At 45.7% G+C, this 23,759-nt stretch overlaps 1 protein-coding gene across 3 annotated transcripts in view; it reads left to right on the top strand.

Annotated features, from left to right (window-relative positions):
• RPAP1 (RNA polymerase II associated protein 1) overlaps positions 1-23,759 on the top strand; it is a 251,935-nt gene that overhangs the window by 43,080 nt on the left and 185,096 nt on the right. For all 3 annotated transcript variants that reach the window (XM_069208759.1, XM_069208760.1, XM_069208758.1), the window contains exons 5-7: positions 819-999; positions 2,152-2,322; positions 13,630-14,010. In XM_069208759.1, the coding sequence (XP_069064860.1) occupies positions 819-999; positions 2,152-2,322; positions 13,630-14,010 (733 nt within the window). The remainder of the gene's footprint in view (positions 1-818; positions 1,000-2,151; positions 2,323-13,629; positions 14,011-23,759) is intronic.

Here is a 23,759-nt window from a genome sequence, read left to right as displayed (position 1 = left end):
GGGGCCCCTGCACTGCCCATGCCAGTGGCATGGGCAGTGCAGGGCCCCCCAGGGGCCCCAGGACTCCCCTTACCGCCAGCCTCTTCCTGGCGGTGCAAACCGCCAGAAACAGGCTGGCGGTAGGGGAGTCATAATCCCCAGGGCAGCGCTGCCCTGGCGGATTATCACAGCTGGGGCTAAAACGGCGGGAAACCGCCGGCCCCGGCGGTGCGACCGCGGCGCTACCGCCGCGGTCAAAATATGGGTCTCCGTACCGCCAGCCTGTTGGCGGTACGGATGCCACTTTAGCCCTGGCGGTCTCCGACCGCCAGGGTGAAATGGCCCCCATTGTGTAAGAGTTTGCTTTCAGGATTTTTCCAGAATTGAAAAAGTTAGAGGATTAGCAGAATTTCCATGGGTTGTGCATTTCAGACAGTTGCCAGGGGTCTGGAGGATTGGAGGATTGTGTTAGTTGTCTGTACAAAGTATAATTTGAGGACTTTTAAGATGTGTGAGTTTAAATTGTCTTTTTAAGTGTCTTGTTTGGCAGAGAATGTCTATTTTCTGAATGGTAGGGTGTGGAGGTGTATGAATGATTAGTGAAAATAGACCCGTGTTTTGTTAGACTTGCCAAAATTATAGCAAAAATATATTCTTTTCTGCCAAAGCTTCCATCACATTGAGCTATTGTAGGTTATAAATTGGTGTGTGTACAGTGGTAACAGGTGCATATCTGGGTTTGGAAGGATACAGTGCCTCATATACAATTAGTAGCATCACATTGAACTCTAACTTGTGTTCTTTCAGTAAAAGATGTGCCTCTTTTCTCATCCTTTCAGGAAAGGCCAATGTTAGAAAAAAGAAGCATCTTTGCCCAGAAAATAGCTGCTAAAAGGGCATCAGAAATTGGTGCAAATTCTCCACTTATCACAAAAGTTAATCTCGCTGCAGAAGAATTACATGCTTCAGTTATCAGTGGCCAATCTGGACAAATGCATGAGGTCCCGTGTGCAGTGGATGGTGAGTAATATAAAGAGTGCAATATCTGTTGACTACTGATTGGAATTTGTCAAACTGGACACACAGTGACAAAAGCATCTGTCAGTTAACCAATGAACGCAGTTTCCCCAATGCCAAAACTCCATCCTGAGGTGCACGTATCATGATAATGGACTTGATTTTATTTTGGAGGTGGCCATATTCTGTTTAATGACTATGACACTGCGTGTAGTCCAGAACTTGAAGGCATGACATTGCTCAAAACATGTTTTGTGATTTGTTGCAAGAGATTTTCCTCTATGTTGGACTTGTAACTTGTATTTGTCTTGCCTGATTCTTCATAGGAATTAATACATTTAACTAGATTGGTAACCATTGGTGTTTACTGTGTGGTGAATAATGCATCTTGAAATTTAGGTGATGTTCTGCAGTTGTAATAAATATAAAAGTTTGGATTTTTTTCTGAATCCTAGCCTGAGTGTCCTAGTCATAGCTTTTGGATCAAAACGCTTTGTATAGCAATCGGGTATTAAAACGTATGATAGTGCATTTGAGGGTAACATGAACAGGACTGGAGGGTGGGTGATGGCATGAAAAATATTGACAGTACAACAAATTAAGGGAAAATATGCACACCTGCATGTTTCTTAGAGCCATTTAGGAAGTACCAGTTGGGTAGATTTGTGAAAAACGTTGGAAGCAGTTCAGTTTTGAAGCATTGGTTGTGAGTGTTATTGAGGTTTGAGATTAAGAAAATAGTATTTATTGGGACTCTTGAAAGCTTGTAGAAAAGCAATGGCTTTTGGTGTTTTGATTTTCCTGTGATACCTTCATAGCCAACTAGTGTGATTTTCTAACATTGAAACAAGAGTATGTTTTGGAGGATCAGTTTGTGATGTTAAACATGGGACCAAATATATCTCCATGCAATTACCTTGGAAGGACATAAAGATTAAGAGGCGGTGTTTTTGTTTTCCCCCCAACTATTTTTTAAAATGTTTGTATCAGGAAACAAATAGAGTGACTAATGTACATCGACCTATTTTATTTCCATATCAGTAAGGGGACAGATGTGTGCTGATGAAACTGGACTTTTTAATAATGTTGCATTGTTAGGTTTTTGGTGGATCTACATTCCAATTGTCACTTGCAAGATATTGGTACAATTTACAGGTGTGCCATGTGCGAATATTGCTGGACCACGCATCATCACTGGACAGGGTCTCCCTGGTGAAGGCAGTAAGGAAGAGGCACAAAAGATCCACCATGAGAATGTTGAGCGGCTGCGTGGCATGTCTGAGGAGCAGATCCGTCTTCAGCAAGAGAGTCTCTTGGCCCAGCTTGGTAAGTTGAAAACATCTGTGAAGAAACACTTGTATCTGCGCTTTACTTTCCTCTGATAATAGACTCAATGTATGAAATGCAGATATCTCAAAAGAAATAACTACTGCATGAGTTCCTCTAGAATTGACAACAAATACCATCTGCTCAACATGCCATTCACCAACTAGAATGCTCAACATTGATGGCCAAATTTGTACGTGGTGGGTTTTATTTAGTTCCTGTTTGACAGATGTGCCCAAGAATCTAATCATCATTGTTTTTTATGTAATTGGCATCCCTTATAGGCAACAATTACAGAAAGAGAACAGATTGAATGGGGTTTGAATTTACTAGCTTGCATTGCTACTGCCTTGTTAGAGTGGTCACTGAATACTCAAAGAAGTCTCTAGGGTCTTTGGCACCTTTAGTTAATATCACCATGTATTATCAGTTGGGAATGTAATAGTGTTATTATTGTCTTCATAGTAGTGATACTGTCCTTAGCACTACTTCGTGTTCTAACCTTTCTAGGCCATAGATTTCTGTGTAGAAGAATTTTAAGGCACTGTTTGTTCAATTTATGATAGCTGGAAAGCCTTTGTTTTTGGACAGTGAGCCAAATCGTGTAACACACTTCAGTGTCTCAGAATGCGGTTTACTTGGCTTGCATCTCTCCAAGTTATTTGATTCTTTGTATAGTTACTCAGCATAAATACATTGTTGAGGTTTTACCTTCTTCCCACTATCACACAAAGTCTCAAATCTCATTTAGTGAGTTTGGTATTACATTGATGGATTATGCTCTTCCACCTTGTTTGCTGGTTTTACATCTGCTTCATCATCAGCACACCGGTTTTGAATGGCCTATGTCCTTGCTTTATCAACGGTGCCCGCTGTACATTGCCTACTCACTCTGAGCACTGGATGCTGCTTCTGTTCAAATTTTGCAGTTTGTCTTGTAAACATCCGCATTCAGCGGCAAGACAGCCTTCACGTCATGCATGAGCACATTCTTTCATCATTGACTTGCCACTTGAGTTCACAACCTTTCTGCACATTTGTCACTACTTGATCATCAAGATGTGTGACCCTCCATGACAATCAGTAATATGGACTACAGTTATATTCAGTATATGGCCTACTGCTACATCATTATGTTTACTATATTGTTAGTATTTTTAACTTCTCATCATCTGCCTAACCCTTATCTATTTGCAAATTACACTTAACTATACTTGAAACATAGGGATTATTTAAATGTAGTAGATGCCACAATATTATTATGCAACCTAATGCATGCAATATAGTGGGGATATACATTCAGTCAGGACAAATGAGGTGGCATCATAACACCTTTATTATTGGTTTCTTACAAGTCTTGTGAAGCTGCTGAATCGCTGCTGCCCATCTCTTCTTTGGCCTTAGGAACTAGCCACGCTAAACCTGTGCCCTCTGCCTACATCAACTCTGCTATGGGTTCCTTATTGAGAGCAACCCGTTCTTCAACCAAAGTTTCTGTTCATTTTGCGTGATATTCTGCCGTATCTGTATGACATGCCTCTGCTGCACAAAGTTCATCAGTTGTTCAACACAACACAATCTGTTGTGCCACACCCTCTCCTCCCCAAGTGTGTTTGCTGTGGGGCATTTATCAACTCTTCCATCCTCAGCCTCTGTTGTGAATCTACAGTGTCCATTAATTATTCCTTTAATTGCTTTTGCAGTTCATGAGCCTGCAACATTTACTGCCATATTAATGTATTCAATGCCAGTTCCTTCATGAACAATGCTCTCTAGTTCTACTAGTGTTCTGCCAACATAGCCATTGTCTGCGCTCATTTTTACAACTTTTTAATCAGTTCTTCGTAGTCCATCAATCACTTCTTCATTTGTGGCTGAAGTAGGCACTTCACAAAGAGCCTTTTCTTTAGCACGTCCTACAGCCTTCTGTACTTCTTGGTACCTTGTCTGGCCCTTAGAGCTTACTCTGCTTCACACATCTGTAGTCTCCTGACTTCACCTCTGTTTTCACTATTGACTAAAGTTCCTTAATATTCTGATCCATGATGCAGCATGACTTCCTGTTATAATTAGTTGACACCATTTTCACTCTTTCTTAACTCAGTAGAATATGATGATGTAATTGCAGTGCTATCTCCATCTCTGCCGGATTCAAAAATATGAGGAGCCAATAAATTGTTAATGAAAAACTGAAAAACTTGCCAAAGAAAGGCAACCAGAAGGCCGGTGCTAAATCTTTTCCTTCACAGTGTGGAATTCCTCCCCTAACCCTATTATCAGACCTGACCCGACTTTGCTGCAGTTCAGTAACAAGCTCAGGAAACAGTCCTCTGCCACCTCACTGGGGAACTTTGCTCTGAGCAATAAATCCCTAAACTTCTTCCTCTCACTACCACTCCTGTGTGCTCCTCTGGTAGAACTAACACCCTCCTGCACCCATTGTATTCATTGTACGGTTCCTTGAACAATCTCTCACCCTTTCTTGTTTCACACAATTGTTATTCACTTGGATATGCCCTCAATTTGTAGAGTGCTTGATTACTTCCTGAATCTATATTGGCACTTAATACATACTAATGCATACTCAAAAATAAAATATTTAACTACAAATTGAAAGGGAAAGGAAAACGAATACAGAGGTTTACTGCTGATACTGTTTAACAAGCAATATCCACAGGAAAGGCAGTAGTAGCCGAAATAAATGGCCCAACACATCTATGCTCTTTGCATGTTAGTGCGGGATTTATGAAGAGAGAATAGGAAGAGATTTAATTATGTGGAAAAATCACTGTTAGGTTAGTAGCAAGTATCGAGCTCTACTATGAAAAATAGCACTTCAGTCACTACTGGGAAAAGTAGCACTTCATGTATTCGCATGTATTCCTAATGATCAATGACAACTGCTGTAGCCTACATGTTTAACACTCATTGTGTGAGTTACATTTTTGTTACATTGTGTTACTGGTTTTCATTCTCTCTTTCTTAAGAGCACACCTCTTCTGAAATAGTAGACGGTGTCACACAAAGCTAAATAAAAATTCCACATCCATTTATAAAATGAAGTGAAAAAAATACATAGGTAAAATAAGAGCACAATGACAAAAAAGAGAGGCCCAGGGGATATAAAGCTTTAAAAAGTGAAGTGAAAGTAGTGCCAAAAAGCACAAAGCACCAGTCATAGACTATGGGAGTGGTAGACTGGGACCTAGGGACGATTTAAGGCCAACTGTGATGCAGCCCTGTTCAGAAACAGCAAGTGAATTAGTCCAGGTGAAAGTCTGGAAATCAAAATGTTTCTACGTCCTAATGCAGAAAGGCAATTTGTAAACTTTAAAGAAGAAAAATCCTCCTTGAGCAGGCTGCAGCTGAATATCTAGCCGTGGAAAGGAAAACTATATACTTTAGGTGGTTGGTCCCTCTGGAACTTGGAAAATTCTCATTATAAATGTTCCAAGTCCCAACACAAAATGGAACTTGGTTGTTGTTTCGGGGGTGCTGGGAGCCTTGACCATGATGAAATTGAAGTTCAGTACGATACTATGGACACTGTGGAACTGCTAGTCTGATATTTTTTCTCGTGGGCCGCTCTGGAGGAAAAGTATATCAAAGTTTCGAAACTTTATTCTGGTGCCCAAGCAACCATAGCAGTACACTTATAAGGCCCCCATGACCTCGCACAAAGGCATTTAGAGACTCAGGATGCCAAACTGAGGCCTACAGCAAATTCCAGACCAAGTCCAGCTGTAACTAGTCAGCAGGATACCTTCAAAAAAGTAATCTTGCAGCTTGTTGTGTCCCTTTAGCCCCACAGCAGGTCAGTAAACTGAACCCTGGAGAACGCTGCTTTTGTAGAGCAGGTCTAGTCCCTTAGGGCTTCCCTCAGGTCACAAAGAGCAGATCCAATCTTCTCTTCTGCAGGCCCAAAAAGTGTTCTGAGGAGGTGCCTTTGGGGTGTCAGGGGTGTTATATTTACTCATGGCACCAGGTAGTTGGTGGGGGAGACTCCAGGGCACTCCCTAACCATCCAGGTAAAAGTTCCATGGGCAACCCTGCCCACTTCTTCAGCAATTCCTGTTGTCCCTACCAAAAACAACCCCATAGTCACCTTCTTCCATTATGCAGCACCTGTGTGCCCAACCAGAGGCAGACAATGTTATTGAGCAGTCCCCTCCTCTGTAGTCACTCAAAACTGTTTGTTGGGATAGCTTTCCTCCCTCTAGGTTTGGTACCAGCCTGACAAAGGAATCAAAACCTAGGAATGTTACCTTCCATTTGCTAGTGACAGGGCAGGCCTCTGCGGAGTTAATTAAGTTTATGACTTCAACCCAGCTGATCTTTCTGCCATGAGAAGAAAATACCACCCCGCCTTCCAGGCCATTGTCTCTGATATGGAAACAGTTTTCACACCTCTTTCAAATCTACTTCTGGCCAAGTACAGGCTGGGCAGTTGCATGTGAGCTAGGGCACATTATCCTCAAGAAGCTTCAGGCAGAGCAAAGGTTGCTTTCTAAAAGTTAAATTTTCAACATATTTAATACCAATTTGACATCACCATTAGATTGAATTTTTTGACACATAGAAATACATCTTTGAATGTAGTCTGTAGCCGTTACGGATGAAAAAGTATAGATTAAATGTTACAATCTGTACTAACTTTTCTATGTGCCAGCTGCAGCCTGACCAGCGACAATGCTGTGTTGAGCTAAGTCACTGGAGGAGCATGCCATTTGTAATGTTGCACATGTTCCACTCTTAAATATTATGCTTCCTACTTTGTGGGCTTCAAAGTGTGCTTAGGGGTGATCTATTTAATATTTAAAATCTGGTTTCTGTATTTGTCAAAAGGATAATTGTGACATTTCTCTGTAGCAGGGGTCAAGCTGCTTCTGTCAGGCTACATAAAGTAGGGCAAAACCATATGTTCGATGGCATCTGTCGCTGTAGATACGCATGTTCTGCAATAGCTCGCCATCTGGTGTTGGGCCGGAGTGTTACAAGTTGTTTTTCTTCGAAGAAGTCTTTCGAGTCACGGGACCGAGTGACTCCTCCTTTTGTCTCCATTGCGCATGGGCGTCGACTCCATCTTCGATTGTTTTTTTTCCGCCATCGGGTTCGGACGTGTTCCTGTCGCTCCGAGTTTCGGAACGGAAAATTAGCTAATTTCGGAAGATTTTCGTCGGTATTGTTGCGTTCGGGATCGGCGTACTTAGATTCCACACCGCATCGAAGATCGAAGAGCTCCGGTGCCCTTCGGGGTAGTTTTTCGATCCTCCGTCGGGGCCTGGTCGGCCCGACCGCGTGCTGAAGAACGCCGATGGAACGGACCCCGTTTCGTTTCTGCCCCAAATGCCACAATAAATACCCCTACACAGACCAACACTTGGTCTGCAACCTGTGCCTGTCACCTGAGCACAGCGAAGACACCTGCGAGGCCTGTCGTGCGTTCCGGTCCCGAAAAACACTCCGAGACCGTCGAGCCAGAAGACTTCAAATGGCGTCCGCACCGACAGCCCAACGGGAGTTCGAGGAACAGGAAGAAGAAGGTACCTTCTCGATCCAAGACTCAGACTCCGAAGGATTCGACGACACACAAACCGTGAGTAAGACGTCGAAAACCACACAAAGAAACATTTACAAGGCCCAGGGGACGCCACTGCCACCAGGCCATGGCTCCACCCATAAATTCGGTGACCGACCGTCGGCACCGAAAAAGGCCAAAACAGTGCCGAGATCGTCCGACTCCGGTCGAGACACCGGCACGCAGCCTTCTCGGGACCGAGAAAGTGCTGGAGACAAGCCTCGACACCGAGATGCCGGTGTGGACACGGCTCGACGCCGAGACAGCGGCACCGAAACAGATCGACGCCGAGAGGTTTCGGCCCCGAAAAGGAAAAAAGTCACCTCGGAGCCGAAAAAACACGCAGACAAAGTTTCGACGCCGAAACAAACTGCAAGCGACCCAGCTTCAGGCTCTTATACAGAAGAGCACTCGCTAACCTCTCAAATGCAAAAGCATAGGTTTGAGGAAGAGCTACAAGCAACTGATGTGGACCATACGCAAAAGCGTATCTTCATTCAGCAGGGGACAGGAAAAATAAGCACCCTTCCCCCCATTAGGAGAAAGAGAAGGTTGGAGTTCCAGACGGAACAAGCACCACAACCAAAAGTGGTTAAAAGAATTACACCACCACCCTCTCCTCCGCCCGTGATTAACGTTTCACCAGCACAAACTCCATCTCACTCCCCAGCTCACACCACCATGAGCCAGGGTGACCAAGATCAGGACGCATGGGACCTATACGACGCCCCAGTGTCAGATAACAGCCCGGAGGCCTACCCTACAAAGCCATCTCCACCAGAAGACAGCACCGCGTACTCTCAGGTGGTGGCTAGAGCAGCACAATTTCATAACGTAAGCCTCCACTCAGAACAGGTCGAGGATGATTTCTTGTTCAACACACTCTCCTCCACCCACAGCTCCTACCAAAGCCTGCCTATGCTCCCTGGTATGCTCCGGCACGCAAAAGACATATTTAAGGAGCCGGTCAAAAGTAGGGCAATCACACCAAGGGTGGAAAAGAAGTATAAGCCGCCTCCTACGGACCCGGTTTTCATCACTACACAGCTGCCACCAGACTCTGTTGTTGTAGGAGCAGCTAGGAAAAGGGCCAACTCTCACACATCTGGAGATGCACCACCCCCAGATAAAGAAAGCCGCAAGTTTGATGCAGCTGGTAAAAGAGTCGCAGCACAAGCTGCAAACCAGTGGCGCATCGCGAACTCCCAGGCACTACTTGCGCGCTATGACAGAGCCCACTGGGACGAGATGCAACATCTCATTCAACATCTGCCCAAGGACTTCCAAAATAGGGCGAAACAAGTGGTTGAGGAGGGACAGACCATCTCCAACAACCAGATACGTTCCTCCATGGACGCTGCAGATACAGCTGCACGGACAATTAATACATCTGTAACCATCAGACGGCATGCATGGCTCCGAACGTCTGGATTTAAACCAGAGATTCAACAAGCAGTTCTCAATATGCCTTTTAATGAAAAAGAACTGTTCGGTCCAGAAGTGGACACAGCGATTGAGAAACTCAAAAAAGATACGGACACTGCCAAAGCCATGGGCGCACTCTACTCCCCGCAGAGCAGAGGGAATTACAGCACATTCCGTAAAACGCCCTTTCGAGGGGGGTTTCGGGGTCAAAGCACACAAGCCAGCACCTCACAAGCAACACCGTCCACTTACCAGGGACAGTATAGAGGAGGTTTTCGGGGCCAATATAGAGGAGGGCAATTCCCTAGAAATAGAGGAAGATTTCAAAGCCCCAAAACCCCTACTACTAAACAATGACTCACATGTCACTCACCCCCTCCACACAACACCAGTGGGGGGAAGAATATGTCATTATTACAAAGCATGGGAGGAAATCACTACAGACACTTGGGTTCTAGCAATTATCCAACATGGTTATTGCATAGAATTTCTACAATTCCCTCCAAACATACCACCAAAAGCACAAAATTTAACAACACACCATTCCAATCTCCTGGAGATAGAAGTGCAGGCACTATTGCAAAAGAATGCAATCGAATTAGTGCCAAACACACAAATAAACACAGGAGTTTACTCACTGTACTTTCTGATACCAAAGAAGGACGAAACGCTCAGACCAATCCTAGACCTCAGAGTAGTGAACACTTTCATCAAATCAGACCACTTCCACATGGTCACACTACAAGAAGTATTGCCATTGCTAAAACTACACGACTACATGGCAACTTTAGACCTCAAGGATGCTTATTTCCATATACCAATACACCCATCGCACAGGAAATACCTAAGGTTTGTATTCAAAGGAATACATTACCAATTCAAGGTACTGCCTTTCGGATTAACAACCGCACCAAGAGTCTTTACCAAATGTCTAGCGGTAGTCGCTGCACACATAAGAAGGCAGCAAATACATGTGTTCCCATATTTGGACGACTGGCTAATCAAGGCCCATTCGTTCATACAGTGCTCAAATCACACAAATCAGATCATACAAACCCTCTTCAAACTCGGGTTCACCGTCAATTTCACAAAATCCAAAATTCTGCCACGCAAGGTACAACAATACCTGGGAGCCATAATAGACACATCAAAGGGAGTAGCCACTCCAAGTCCACAAAGAATTCAAAATTTCAACACCATCATACAACGCATGTATCCAACACAAAAGATACAGGCAAAGATGGTATTACAACTCCTAGGCATGATGTCATCATGCATAGCCATTGTCCCAAACGCAAGACTGCACATGAGGCCCTTACAACAATGCCTAGCATCACAGTGGTCTCAAGCACAGGGTCACCTTCTAGATCTGGTGTTAATAGACCGCCAAACTTACCTCTCGCTTCTGTGGTGGAACAACATAAATTTAAACAAAGGGCGGCCTTTCCAAGACCCAGTGCCACAATACGTAATAACAACAGATGCTTCCATGACAGGGTGGGGAGCACACCTCGGTCAACACAGCATACAAGGACAATGGAACGTACATCAAACAAAACTGCATATCAATCACCTAGAACTTCTAGCAGTTTTTCAAGCACTAAAAGCTTTCCAACCAATAATAGTTCACAAATACATTCTCGTCAAAACAGACAACATGACAACAATGTATTATCTAAACAAGCAGGGAGGGACGCACTCCACGCAGTTAAGCCTGCTAGCACAAAAAATTTGGCATTGGGCAATTCACAACCAAATTCGCCTAATTGCACAGTTTATACCAGGGATACAAAATCAACTCGCAGACAATCTCTCTCGAGATCACCAACAGGTCCACGAATGGGAAATTCACCCCCAAATTCTGAACACTTATTTCAAACTCTGGGGAACACCTCAGATAGACTTGTTTGCAACAAGGGAGAACGCAAAATGCCAAAACTTCGCATCCAGGTACCCACACAAACAATCCCAAGGCAATGCCCTATGGATGAACTGGTCAGGGATATTTGCTTACGCTTTTCCTCCTCTCCCTCTCCTTCCTTACCTGGTAAACAAACTCAGTCAAAGCAAACTCAAACTCATATTGATAGCACCAACTTGGGCAAGGCAACCCTGGTACACAACGCTGCTAGACCTATCAGTGGTACCCTGCATCAAATTGCCCAACAGGCCAGATCTGTTGACACAGCACAACCAAAAGATCAGACACCCAGATCCAGCATCGCTCAATCTAGCAATCTGGCTCCTGAAATCCTAGAATTCGGGCACTTACAACTTACCCAAGAATGTATGGAAGTCATAAAACAAGCAAGAAGGCCATCCACCAGGCACTGCTATGCAAGTAAATGGAAGAGGTTTGTTTGCTACTGCCATATTAATCAAATACAACCATTACACACAACTCCAGAACATGTAGTGGGTTACTTGCTTCACTTACAAAAATCTAACCTAGCTTTCTCTTCCATTAAGATTCACCTTGCAGCAATATCTGCATACCTGCAGACTACCTATTCAACTTCCCTATATAAAATACCAGTCATTAAAGCATTCATGGAGGGCCTTAGGAGAATTATACCACCAAGAACACCACCTGTTCCTTCATGGAACCTAAATGTTGTCCTAACTAGACTTATGGGTCCACCTTTTGAACCCATGCACTCCTGCGACATACAGTTCCTAACCTGGAAGGTGGCATTTCTCCTCGCCATTACTTCCCTGAGAAGAGTAAGCGAGATTCAGGCGTTTACTATACAGGAACCTTTTATACAACTACACAAAAATAAAGTCGTCCTAAGGACCAATCCTAAATTTTTGCCAAAGGTTATTTCACCGTTCCATCTAAATCAAACAGTGGAACTTCCAGTGTTCTTTCCACAGCCAGATACCGTAGCTGAAAGGGCACTACATACATTAGATGTCAAAAGAGCATTGATGTATTACATTGACAGAACAAAAAACATCAGAAAGACTAAACAACTCTTTATTGCATTTCAAAAACCTCACGCAGGAAACCCAATTTCAAAACAAGGTATAGCCAGATGGATAGTTAAATGCATCCAAATCTGCTACCTTAAAGCTAAACGACAGCTGCCCATTACACCAAGGGCACACTCAACCAGAAAGAAAGGTGCTACCATGGCCTTTCTAGGAAACATCCCAATGCAAGAAATATGTAAGGCAGCCACATGGTCTACGCCTCACACATTCACCAAGCACTACTGTGTAGACGTGTTATCCGCACAACAAGCCACAGTAGGTCAAGCCGTATTAAGGACATTATTTCAAACTACTTCCACTCCTACAGGCTGATCCACCGCTTTTGGGGAAATAACTGCTTACTAGTCTATGCAGAACATGCGTATCTACAGCGACAGATGCCATCGAACTGAAAATGTCACTTACCCAGTGTACATCTGTTCGTGGCATCAGTCGCAGTAGATTCGCATGTGCCCACCCGCCTCCCCGGGAGCCTGTAGCAGTTTGGAAGTTACCTTCAATTATTTATATATGTATCATCTCAACCTTAAATAGGTGCATACTTAGTCACTCCATTGCATGGGCACTATTACTACAATTCAACTCCTACCTCACCCTCTGCGGGGAAAAACAATCGAAGATGGAGTCGACGCCCATGCGCAATGGAGACAAAAGGAGGAGTCACTCGGTCCCGTGACTCGAAAGACTTCTTCGAAGAAAAACAACTTGTAACACTCCGGCCCAACACCAGATGGCGAGCTATTGCAGAACATGCGAATCTACTGCGACTGATGCCACGAACAGATGTACACTGGGTAAGTGACATTTTCATTCACTGCCACTGCAGCAGTCCATTGGTGTCAGTTATCGTTCAGTGCCATTGTATGTATTTTGGCTTTATTGGAAAGTTAAATCTGGTAATAAGGTTTTAATTCAATCTGAACATGTTTTAGGGCTCACAGCACATTCATTGTGTACTGGATAGCAGTGTCCCAATGTTATAGTTCAATATAACCTGCATGTGAGTCCCAAAAAGAAAATCTGGGATGTGACCACCCAAATGGGGTCAATTTGCAAGCTTTTTTATGTTGTTTTGAAGTATTACATGTAGGCCAATCCTTCAATATTGAATGGGCCTAAGCATGATCACCCTGTTAACAAGATTGTTTATTTTTTATGTAAACTGAGTTATAAGCTACTTCACTTATGATTTTGGAACTTAAAAATTTATCTACTTTCATTCCCGTTTTCACAACAGGGTTTTCTTGAAAGATGTGAACATGTTATGTTAACCTTCTAAGCAGAAACCTCCTTTTTGCTTCCTATAGATCCCAGTTTGATTTCCTTTCTGAAGTCTCAAAGTTCAAAAGGAGCAAGAAGAATGAAAGCAGATTTACCTGAACTGCCTAACGATAAAGTTGCTGTGTGTTCTGGGGATAAATTACTGACTGGATTAAAAATGGCTTCCTTTGAACAGGAACAAAATAAACTTACCTCAACAGAGAAAATGGACTTACATAAGGAAGACCTCATGGACGTTTCATCAAAGGATGGATGCACCCAGTCATGTGGTAATGTGGAGAAACCAATAAAGGAAGAAATCATGGAGCCTTCACTGATCATCAATGAAGCTGCAGCAGATGACAGCATAGTTTCTTCCATGAAAAAAGATAATTTGAAGGACAAGGATGAAACAATGGAAATTGCAGGTAAGAAATAACACCACCACAGTCCAAGCAAGGAATATGCTATGGATAGAGCTTGATAATAAAGTTGTAATGCACCAAAAGAAAAATCCCCAAATTACAAAAATCCAATAAGGGGAAATAAATGACTTTAGTTTTCACAGTTTTAAGTAGGGATAGCGCCAAGTAGCACAAAGTGCCAATGATAATCAATGGTTGCAATAGACTGAGGCATAATTTGATGTGATCATGAAGTAGTGAGGACTGGATACACCAAGCAGGTTGGTCCTGGTTAATAATTTCACCATATAACTTTAGTCCTTTACGTCCTAGTCTACTACAGGAGGAGGCGCCACAGGAAGAGGCACTTAGAGAGTCACAGGGTGGCAGGCAGAGGCCAAACTGCAAGGTCCAGTCAGCCGGCAGTTGTAGAAAAAGGCCTCTTGTAGCTTTTTGTGTCCCTGTAGCTTTAACCAGCAGTCATCATTATGACCCTGGAGACCAATGTTTTGTCCTGGTAGAGAGAGCAGATTCATTCCTTCAGGGCTCTTCTCAGTTCTCAGACAGCAGGTTCAGTCCTCTTCTGATCTTCCACAGGTCCAGGAGTGTTCTGAGGTGGGTGCCTAAAGACGCCACATTTATGCCTGGCACAAGCTAGTGGATGGGAATGAATCCTGGGCATGCCCTAACCAATGGAGTAAAAGCGCCCACTGCCAACCCTACCCACTTTGGGCATTTTCAAGATGGCAAAAGTCTTCAGCCACACTAAAAGTGTGCTCTGAGGGCTGAGGATGTGTGCCGGGGTATACAGTGGTAATCCTAGTGTCCTCCCACACTTAACACTAAAATCTAGTTTGGGCAGTCACTGTAACCCCAATAAACCCAGAGACCGAAATCTAATAAGACAACACAGGTTTTTCCAGCAACCAGACATGCCCCCTAGTGTTACTTGTAAAACCCAGCAGACCCGCCAAGTAGGATTTTGAAAGCCCACTTTGATTGGAGCCTACCTGGCTGTGGGGGACAAAGAAAGGCCTGTGCCCTGATGTCAGCTTACATTGCCTACGACAGGGAAGGCTTCTTTGAAGTTAATTGAGTTCTTGTGTGCAACCCCACTGGCCATCCTGTTAAGGGAACAACACCTCCCTATATTTGGACATCTGTTCTGTGCTCTAGGAGCATGTTTCAGATCTCTTCAAACGCTAATTACTTGCTGGCAGAAGTTGGAGAGCCAAGAACTTCAGGCAGCAAAAAGGTAACTTTCTAAAAGTTTTTTTCTGTAATATTTACTACAAATCTGACCACCATTGAATTGGATTTTTAATAACTATTAAAAATAGTTGCAAACCAACTATAAAAAGGGTTTCCCTAAGGAAAGGATATGGATGTAGTTTTAATATTAGTTTTAGGGATTCCGAATTACTGGAACCACTGGGGAAGGTGGGTTTCTTGTCTTTTGGCAGCGGTGGTCAGTCGGTCTGGGGTGGAGATGATCTCGATGGTAATCCAGTTGCTTGAGATGAAGATGGGGTCCAGTGTGTGTCCTGCGATGTGCAGGGGCACGGTGATCATCTGTCTGAGGCAGATGGTGGCGAGTCTGTCGAGTAGAAAGATGGTGTTTGGATCTTTGCAGTCCTCGAGGTGGAAGTTCAGGTCACAGAGGAGGAGGTAGTCATCGGATGCCAAGGCCTGGCGATGTCTACAATGTCCTAGATGAATGCTGTGCGGGTTTTGGGTGGTCTGTAGACCAGGCAGCCACGGATGGAGGAGTTGTGATCGATGTGGGCCAGGAAGTGAAGGTGTTCCATGGTGGTGCACTGTTCTTCTGAATTGGCCTTCATATGTAGTGAGGACTTGTGTACAATGGTGAGTCCTCCACCCTGGTGGAAGGGCCGGTCCCTCCTTAGGATGCTGTATCCATCTGGGATGGCCATGGCGATGTCTGGCCCCTATGTGGGGTTGGTCCAGATCTTGGTAAGGAAGATGATGTTAGGTCGGGCGGTGTTGATCAAATCACAGAGTTCGGTGGTGTGCTTGTGGAGGGAGCAGATGTTCAGGAGGAGGCAGTTGATGAAGTTGTGGTGGGTGTTGGTGTATCCGGGTGGGGAGTGCCTTCTGCCTGTTGTGGCCGGCACTGAAGTTGCAGTTCCTGCACGAATAAGGTCCGTGGGTGTCCTTAGGGGATGTGGTCCAGCAGTCGCTTATACATCCGGTGTTAAGGTGGTGGAGGGTCACGGTGTCATAAAGGATGCTGGCCAGGGTATGGCTTGACGGAGATCCAGGATTCCTGGTGCTGGGCGTGATCCGGGCACAGATGGGCTTGATTTGGTTCGCCAGTAGCGTGCCCGCTGCATGCAGCTGCCATTAAGAAAGGGAGGGGGGTCCGGTCAGCTGGGAGGTGGGATGGCGGGAAAAGCACATACCTGGTGTGGGAGGGAGAGGGTCAGGGATAGGACAGAAAAAGAAGGAAAAGCCTAAAAGTAAAAAAACAAGTGAAAGAAAAGGCAGAAGTAAAGAAGCATGAGTAAAGGAGAGAGAGAGGGAGAGATACTTGTGATGGCCACTAGACCACCAGGGATGAGGCATAGGCCGGAACCTGCAGGTGGAGGAGGGCCTCGAACTGAGAGTCAGGCAGGATCTCAGTTCGATCCCAGTTAAGGCAGAGGGCAGCAGGTGCTGACCAGGAGCTAGCTGTATGCAGATTTTGGTGTGATCCATTGTTACGATATCATCTGCATATTGAAGAATGTGTAGAGTTGTGTGGCTTAGTTGTGGAGGAGCCACGCAGCTGTTCACCAGAGCTTTGCCCAGGTCTGCCGTGTATAGATTAAAGAGCTGGTGCAAGAGTGCAGCCTTACTTCAGACCACCTGGGGTGGTGATTTTGGAGGTGCAGTATGTGGTCCTGTTTTAACGCAGACACATGTGTCTGAGTAAAGAGAAATTATAGCTCCTAGGAAGTTTGAGCGAATGCCCGACATAGTCAGTTTTGTCCATAGCATGGGGCGGTCTGCCTTATCAAAGGCAGCACTATAATCAATAAAACAGCAGATGAGTGAAAGCTGTTTTCTTTGGGATGCTTGATGACTCAGCACAGCAAGTGTAGTGATGTTATCCATGATTGACGCTGCTGCTCCGATGCCTGTCTAAAAGAATGGAAGTACATCATTGTCCAGAACCCAAGCCTCTGTTTCAGTATTATTCAACAATAGATAACCTTAAGCCTCTAAAACTAACAGGGCTATCAAGTGGTAATTGGAAGGCTTTGTTGGGTCCCCCTTCTTGAATATGGGGCACAAGATGGAGCCCCTCTATTCATCTGGAATTTATGCGGCGAGGAAGGCTTGATTGAAAAGAGGAGTTCGAATCTTTGCCCAGTCCTCCAGGGCGCATTTGAAGATTCCAGCAGGAAGGCTGTTTGGTCCGGAGCCCCATTGTTTTTCATTGCCTTGATGATTTTGCAAACCTGGGCCGGAGTAGTAAGATCTTGCTGATTCCATGTGGACCGGTCTGCAGACCCCCATTTATCCATGTGGTCTGGTGCAGCTGGGTGACTAGAGTATAGTGCTGCTACATAAGTCACTTAGGCTCCTTCTGGGACTCCATGTTCCCTGGTTGAGTTCAGGGCTTTTAGTTTATTGTTGTAATTCCAGAAGTGGGCTAAGCTTCTTTCCTGGAGCATTTGATGTACCTGTAGCCGTTCCTTCTTCTGTGGCGTTCTTCACTTCCCACACTACTTTTTTAGGTTCCTTCGCGATTTGATGATATCCATTGCGGGTTTAACAGTGGGGTTAAACTTGTGGTTGCGCAGGGACCTTAGTGTTTTCTGTGTGGTAAGAATGGCCTTGTCGTACTGCCCGTTGGACTACTCCTTCCCTGTTGCCATTGATGATTGTGTGTGACCCCCAGTTGCTAGTGAAGAGTCCATAAGCTCCGTTGTCCGTCTACCCCACAGAGTTTGCATGTCTCCCCGAGTGGTGTTGGGGCCCGTGATCACCTTGCAAAGCCACTTAGTCACTAGTGAGGTGTCTGTGGCCTTCCATCTGATCCTCCTGACTAGCTTTGTTACTTGGGCGCATGTAGCAGACCCCACTATCAGACGTTTGGCTGCCATGGGAACCGCTATGTTCACAGTTGGAGTCAAAGGATTGTGTAGGAAGCTGGACAGGTGTGTGGTGGGTACCCAAGGTACTTACACCTTATACCAGGTATCCTCTCTTAGTGAAGTGTAGGCAGTGTCTAGTAGACGGTAATAGGCATAGAAAAGGTTAGAAAACATTGCAGTTGCAAATAAACAATAGTGACCTTAGGGGAAGCCCAAACCATATACTAAAACAAAGGAATGTGAACACAGGACCCCCACCTAGCCACCTAGGTAAGTGGAATGTGTAGAGGAGAGCTTGGAGTATTAAAAAACCTCAGAGGTAAGTACCACAGTAGCCCCCTAGTGATCAGGAAAGCAGGAGTAAATCACTGGAATTTCCTCAAACCACCCAAAAGGAAGGAAAAGAGGAAAAGAAGACACCCAGGCAAAACTGCAAGAAACCAGCGTTGTCTTCCTGGAGAGGGAGACCTGTGGAGTGAGGGGACCAAGTCCAAGAGTCATAGTGGAGTCCAGGAGGAGTAGGAGTTACTACCCTCCCAGCTGTAGTTGCAGGAGTTGGTCGACGGTGGCAGGAGTTGGTCGGCGGTGATGAGAAGAGGGTCTGGAGAAGAGTTCCTGGGGGAATCAGATGACGTCCCACGCTGGGAGAAGAATTGCAGTCTGGTGTTGGTGCAGGAATTCCTCAAACAAGCCTTGGCAAAGGCAAATGTCGCAGTTGGCGGAAAGTGGAGGTGCCGGGGACCAGCAAGGCCCAGGAGGACTCAACCCAGGAGGGGAAGTCATAGAGGACCCTTGACGACACAGAGAGCCCACAGGAGCAGAGTCATCACCCACAGGAGTCCCAAAGGACGGGGACACAGAAGTTGCAGAAGGAACTCACGCAGAAAGAGAACTAATCAGAGGGATGTTCATCGCAGGAAGGAGTGCTGAGGGCTGGAGCTGCATGTAGCCTGAAGTTCCCTTGGAGGAGATGCAAACAAGCCTTGGCAGGTCCACGGGGGTACTGTCCTGCGTAGGAAGGCAAGGGCTTACCTCCACCAAAGTTGGACAGCTGGCAGAGAGGACCAAGAGGACTACTCCAGACCACCACCCGTGATGCAGGATCCACTAGGTTCAGGATAAGAGAGGATCCACGCAGCCAGTCATCGTTGAAGTAGGTGCCTGCAGGCGCAGGGGAGTGACTCCTTCACTCCAAGGGAGATTCCTTCTTCCTTCTCATGCAGGCTGAAGACTTGCCGCCCTCAGAGGATACACAGCCAGGGAAATGTTGCAGAAGCTGGAAGGAGCCGTGGAAACAATGTTGCAAGAAGAGTCTTCTTTGTGGATGCAGATTGTCGGTTCCTGGAGGGTCCAGTCGTGGTTCCAGTGGCAGGAAGTCAAAGTAAGGTTGTAGAGAAGTCCCGCTGGAATCTTTGCGAGCCGAATCTGAGGACCCACCCCAGACGAAGACCCTAAATAGCCATGAGAGGGGGCTTTGTCACCTAGCCAGGTGACCACCTATCAGGAGGGGGCTCTGAAGTCACCTGCCTAGCCTGGCCACTCAGATGCTCCCAGAGTTGCCTGCCAACCTTGGGTTCAAGATGGCAGAACCCAGGAACCCTGTGGAGGCACTCTGGGCACCACCCCTGGGGTGGTGCTGGATTAGGGAGTGGTCACTCCCCTTTCCATTGTCCAGTTTCACGACAGAGCGGGGACTGGGGGTCCCTGAACCAGTATGGACTGGTTTATGCATGAGGACATCAAACGTGCCCTTCAAAGCATACCAGTGGCTTGGGGAGGCTACCCCTTCCAAGCCATTTACACCTATTTCCAAAGGGAGAGGGTGTTACCTCCCTCTTCCGAAGGAAATCCTTTGTTCTGCCTTCCTGAACTTGATCAGATCAAGGAGCACGAGGGCAGACACCTGTCTGAGGGGTGGCAGCAGCTTTGGCTACCCGGAAAGCCCTAGAAGACTGGTGGTAGCAATGCTGGGGGTCCTCTAAGGAGCCCCCAGAGTGCATGGAATCATACTTCCAATACTTGCAACAGTTTTGGGGTATGATTCTGACATGCTTGATTCCAAACATGCCCAGGTTATGAGTTACCATTAGGTAGCTGTACGTAGGCAGTGACCTATGTTCAGTACACACGTAAAATGGCATCCCCGCACTCACGAAGTCCAGAAAAATGGAGCTGGAGTTTGTGGGAGCACCTCAGCTAGAGCAGGGGTGCCGTCACACACAGGTACCTGCACCCTGCCCTTTGGGCTGAGAGGGCCTGCCATAGGGGTGACTTATAGTGACCTGGTGCAGGGACCTGTAGTGAAAAAGTGTGCATGCACCCCTTCACGCAGGCTGCAGTGGCAGGCCTGCAGAACACTTTGCCTGGGCTCCCCATGGGTGGCATAATACATGCTGCAGCCCATGGGGATCCCCTGGTACCCCAATGCCCTGGGTACCTGTGTACCATATACTAGGGACTTACATGGGGGCAGCCGTATGCCAATTGTGGGGTAATTTTTTTTATAATTTACAAAGTTTTAAGGGAGAGAGCATAACCACTGCGGCCAGTTAACAGTCAAACACACTAACAACAGGCAAAATATGGGGGAACCAGGCCAAGAAAGAAGGTATTTTCCTACAGATTGTGATCACGTTCGCGTCTGTTGAAAATCTCAGTTAATGAGATGATTCGCTAGAAATTCAGATAGGAGGATATAGTCGATTGTTGAAATTCCTTTAGAGGAAAAGGGGAGCTGATGATCAGGGACTTGAGCCTTAAATGCTTGTTCGACAGAGAATAGTTTGAAGGTGCTCAGGAGATCTAGACCCAGATCCACTAAGGTTGAGGAGATCGATTGAATTGTCTGTCTGAAGCGCCATCTTTTGCGATTGCCATAAGAGAGCCCTGGCGTTTGTGTCTTGCTCAATTCTGATGGAGGAAAATGAGGCCAAGGAGGGGCTGGTGGCCCTGTGTGTGGAGAGACTAATGTACCTGATTGTACAGGACTGAGGGATCTGCGATTGTGCTCATTTCTGAATACTGGAGTTTGTGCCAGCGATGCTTCAATTTGAGTTTCAATTTGGGCTTCCAGTTTTGCAAGATATACTTTCCCTCCTAGACATTTTTGTAGGGGATTGAGTAGAGTTAACCTCTGATGTGTGTTTTAATTGGTCAGTTTCCAGTGGCGTTGGTGTTGCTTTTCAGGACTCTCTCCAGCTGGTTCTCGCTTTCACGCTGCCTCCCAATAAGGTGTTGGGCTCAATCCTCATTTTGCTGCCAGCATGGCCCAATAGGTTGACTCTGGACCAATCTGAGTGCAGCACCAGCTCTTCGCTTACGGCGCAAGGCTTCTTCACTCCTTGTTGGCCAGGCGCTGTCTCACTGACTGCCTCTTCCCTTCTATGCTAAGCTGGCCTTTGCAGCCACTTGGGGCTGGCCGGTATGCTCCCTTCACTAGATTAGATGAATAGCAGACCTTTTACAGCAGCACAGCCTCTTTTGTGTCTGCTACTCTCCACTACCTACTGCCTTACTTATCTCTGATCAACAAAGGCTGCCATGTGTTCTGGGGAGCAGCATATTTCTCTGTGGCTGTTGTTAATAGCTGTGCCACACTGTTCATCTCCGCTCTCTGTGGTTACTTCTTGCTTTCCCCAGGGTTGAGTGTTGCAGTTATATATACAGTACAGGACGATTACACAGGAAATATCGGATTGGAGTTGGAGGTCTTTCAGAGCTCGCCCCACATGTTTCATGGCTTGGCCATTCCCTTTAGTGCTTATCTTTTATGTGAAATTAAGTATGTTAATTTCACATCCAAACTAAATATTAGACTTTTCAATAGGAATGCAGTTCAGGGTTGTAGCTCACTTTTTATCAATGAGGCGGGTCACCGCCTTTATAACACACTCTCTTCGCTATGTTTGACAGCCCATGATTAGAGTTCCCAATACACTACAAGCATAGACATGGATTAGGCACATAGCGTCAAATGCCCTCACTGGTCAGTTGCACAAGTTGGTTCAATATATTTTACGCCTTGTGTTTACCTGGTAAAGGTCTCAAGTCTACACAAAACACTTTTCTGTGTTTGATAGGCTTTAGTCGCAGGTCTGGGCTAAGCCCTGAGTTTACCTGCTGGTGATTGTTGCAGTTCTGGCTGTGCAGCATATGTGACCCATGCTGCGACCTCATGACAATGGCTCCTTTTTGGCATGGGGCTGCTTTGGTCAGCCTTGCATCGCAACGGACATTGGGGGATGTAGTCAGTGGGGCAGACCATTGAAGCAGCTCTCCTCCTTCATAGCACAAGTCCAACTGGCTTTGTCTCTGTAACACCATGTTCTCAAGGTGTTCCTCACATCGAGAACATGTTGAGAGTCCTTCCTGTATAGTTTTTCTTGCTGCAGGACAAGCATGCCCCTTCCCTCTCTCTTATCACAAAGGTAGACTTTCAGGTAGTCATTATGTGCAGACTCTAGGTGATGTCTGGCAGACTGTCTGTCACTCAGATACCAGCCCTGATAACACAGCAGCTCTTAGAGTACTCTGCTGGGAATTCCTTTCCATGCTGAAGAAAAAGCTTGGAACTGGAATATAGTAGTGTGGTTCGAATCCCACTTTATAAAAAATGTCAAGACTGAGGATGTGGATCCATGGTGTAAGGTTTCAGAATCAGCTTGGTTCTCTTTCAGATATCATTTTCTGGCTGCTTCTCAGACACAACCTTTCTGAAAGGCGATGGCTCTCACAGCAGGTAGCAGTAAGGCCACCTCCAAGCCGGAGTTTCCAAAACAAGGGCACAGTGAACAGTGGGATCTCTTCAGCTGGCTTTTATCTGCCCTGTTGTCACTGACTAGTAACAGGGCTGGCCCTCCATAAAAACTTCTTCACCTTGAACAACAGATACAGCAATCCCATCCTTCACCCATACCATCTACCAAATGGCATTGCTCAGGAAGAACTAATCAGCAGCCCTTTGCTAACAAAGTCCTTGTTGAATTTCTAAGGGTAGCCCTGTCTCCATTCTCCCTCACTTCAGTGTCTGGGTCTCCAACTTCCAGCCACAGGAATGCAGGCAATACACTTGGCTGGAGTCTCCTCTTCTCTTGGTACATTTTGTGCCAGGCTACACTAGGGACTACTATACATGTGCTACACACTCACTGCACTTAGATGCACCTGGCTTGCTCATGGGGTGTCAGTGCAAAGTTCTGGGTATCACATAAAAATGGAACGTTGCATGAGAGGGGCAGTAAGTTCACCCCTCCTTGGCAGAGATAATAGGGCATGGTCACACAACTGATTCATAAAACACTATACACTGCCACCACCGCTTTCTTTATGTGATACACCTAGGGCTTGAAAAATTGTCCAGGGCCCACTATCTGGGCCCACTTTATCACTTCTACAGGTCACAAAACAAGTTCTGTGCCTCACATTATAGGAACATGTCTAGGCCTCTATGCACATGCTAATTAGCATGATGCTACGGTCAAAATAAATGTCAGAATATCAGTTTCATATGCAGACTGTTTTTCAGGGTGTGGGTACACTTGTTTACTAAGCCGATGACTTGCCCGTCCTAACATCCCAGAGGAGAGAACCTTCGTAAAGTGTGGAATAAAATTTAAAAACTGAGAGCGGATCCCTAGTCTCAATCCATATAAATTTAAACAGAAAAGGGTT

The sequence above is a fragment of the Pleurodeles waltl genome, chromosome 9, assembly GCF_031143425.1.
Source record: "Pleurodeles waltl isolate 20211129_DDA chromosome 9, aPleWal1.hap1.20221129, whole genome shotgun sequence".
In the NCBI taxonomy this organism is placed as follows: Eukaryota; Metazoa; Chordata; class Amphibia; order Caudata; family Salamandridae; genus Pleurodeles; species Pleurodeles waltl.
Note: the sequence above shows the minus strand (reverse complement) of the source record. Positions and strands in the feature narration are given on the sequence as shown.